This window comes from Triticum dicoccoides, chromosome 3B (assembly GCF_002162155.2).
Source record: "Triticum dicoccoides isolate Atlit2015 ecotype Zavitan chromosome 3B, WEW_v2.0, whole genome shotgun sequence".
Taxonomy (NCBI): Eukaryota; Viridiplantae; Streptophyta; class Magnoliopsida; order Poales; family Poaceae; genus Triticum; species Triticum dicoccoides.
Window position 1 is genome coordinate 632,251,581 of NC_041385.1, and position 2,404 is coordinate 632,253,984.

At 47.3% G+C, this 2,404-nt stretch overlaps 1 protein-coding gene across 2 annotated transcripts in view; it reads left to right on the top strand.

The window, feature by feature from the left end:
• The first annotated feature begins 417 nt into the window (after nucleotides 1-417).
• Nucleotides 418-2,404, top strand: part of LOC119277528 (ras-related protein RABE1c) — a 4,388-nt gene continuing 2,401 nt past the window's right edge. The window contains exons 1-2 of one of the 2 annotated variants that reach the window (XM_037558809.1): nucleotides 418-578; nucleotides 651-759. In XM_037558809.1, coding sequence (XP_037414706.1) covers nucleotides 687-759 — 73 coding nt within the window. In that variant the 5' untranslated portion in view covers nucleotides 418-578; nucleotides 651-686. The remainder of the gene's footprint in view (nucleotides 579-650; nucleotides 760-2,404) is intronic. The other variant, XM_037558811.1, reaches the window with a different exon arrangement.

Genomic DNA, 2,404 nt, shown 5'->3' on the forward strand with positions numbered 1-2,404 from the left:
CAGCCATGACTAAAAAACAACCCATGTCCTGAATAGTGAAAAGCTCTAACTGAAACAAACCTAACATCATCGTTGTCGTCACCACCATCAAATCATGCTGAAGCTCTTGACGAGAACTTGCTCGGATGCTGACCCACGACCAAAACCACGAGTGCTCCTTATCAGTCGTGACCACCACACGAGGACAAGCATGGAACCGTGGGACTGTTATACGCCTCTACCATTAGGACGTAGCCGCCCCAAATAAACAAAACATATCATTCAAAATGCTAAAACTTGATCCATGCTTCCTCTCCTTTTATAGGGCTTCTTTCTTCACCTTTTGGTTCAAAGAAAGGTCGTCGGAGGCCAGAACCTGCATTGGAGGAGGAATTCCTAGTCACAGCACGTTGCAATCGACCCAAAACTCCCTCAAAAAGCAAGCGTCACAGTCTTGACCAAAATAGCCCCTCTCTCTCTCTCTCTCTCTCTCTCCTGCCAGGAAAAAAAACACAAGCCTGTTCCTACGATACGATCTCCCCAGATCCCTCCCCGTCCCCGTCCCCGATTCGATTCGATTCGATTCCCCGCATCGGCCGGTACGCCACACTCCGCCGATGTTCCTTCGATCGTGCCGCCTGTGATCACACCTCTCTCTTCTCTCCCGCCAGCTCAGCCGCCGGTAGGATCGGAGCCGGGGGAGCGCGATGGCCGCGCCGCCGGCTAGGGCCCGCGCCGACTACGACTACCTCATCAAGCTCCTCCTCATCGGCGACAGCGGTGATTCTCCCTGCTCCTCCTGCTAGATCTTTCTCCCGGCCTGCCGCGGGCTTCTGTACACGAGTGCGCAATGGTTAGCAAGGGAATGATAGTTGTGTATAGATATAGACTGGCTTGCTGCGTCTGTTCTTCGGTTCCAACTGGAAGTCATCTGGCTTGGTTGCTTGTAAGTTATACTAGATGGATGGACTGCTCGTTTTAGTAGCTTTGATTTGCTCCGGCGGATTGATAAAAGCCTAAGCGTAACCATCACTGCTGTGGTGGCAGTGCCACCGATGCGAGGAAGTCACCAGTATGCTCTTCCTTAGTTTCTTGGTGAACTGCCGAGGAAGGGATTTCAGCGTCCGGAGCTGCCACCGAACGCTCTGGAAAGTCAGAAACTGTAGGCGATATAATCGAAGCTGTAGGTGGAGAACTTTTCTCGGTCGCGAGCTCCGGGGTGAAAGCCTAGGCCTGACCCGAGCTGGTTATGCCTGGCAATGGCGATGTTTTTTTTATGCCGTTACCTTGCTGAAGGCATTGCTCGGATTGATTCTTCAGGCTAAAAACCTAGATTCTGGCCTTGGTGGTTGGATCCCTTCTTGAAGGCGTTGTTGTTGAAGAACCTTGTCGACTGTGTGGTGTCATGAGCTGGTTTGCGCGGATATGGTCATTGATGTAGTTTGCCGATCATGGATCTGATCGCTTTGGGTTTTTCTTTATACCTTGCCAATGCATAGTTTTTGTCTTACATGACTTTGCTATTTGCCGGCGTGTTTTTTGAGTGTGTCCGTTGGTGTTGGCTGTGTGCATCCTAGCTTTGCAGAGGCTGGGTGTGTGCTCTTTCGGTTTGTATCCTCTTGATGCTCCCTTTTGAGCCAATAAAATCTACCCTTTGTCGAAAAAGGTGGAGAACTTTTACAATCAACAGAGGAATGACTCTTGACTACTACCTACTGGATGCCGTTTATTTTGTGTTATTTTCATTTTGGTTTGATAGATGCTTGGTTTGTTGTCTTCAGAACACCGCTGCTAGGTTGAAAGTTCGTGGTGTTTGTGAAACGGTATCCTGTGATATCTGTTGCCCACTGATGCGTTTCTTTGCATGATTGAAGGAACCTTGTAGAAGGGGTGCTTTTTTACTTATGCAAGTATAGTTGTTTCATGCTTTACCAATGGCAGCATCTAGTTGTTTTGATGGTCCTCATGATATACTCGGCTAGCTTGCTGTCAGACTGTCTAAGCATGTGTACAGGACACCAATTCACTTTGTACGGAAGTGTGTGTGACTGAAAATGGGAAGAGTGCTGAAAGTTTATAAGAAAATACAATGGTCCTGTAAGAACCTTTAATCAATGCAATTTAGTGTAGAGTGTAGACACATTGACCAGTCAAAGCTGTCTTGTGGATGTACTCCTTTCTGGATGTATTCTGTGTGTATGAGACTCGCATGGTGGCTAGCGAGAAAACTAATCAATTGTGAGCTATGATGACATGCAATCAGCATTGTTACTCGTCATAAAATAATTACATACTCGAGTATAATGTGCTTTTAGATTAAAAAAGACGTTTAATTTTGGTGTGATGTGTCATTGTACTCTATTTGAGTTCCTAGTGTGGCCCAGTTCTTTTGGCCTATTCTCTCAGAACCTTGAGAATCGGACCC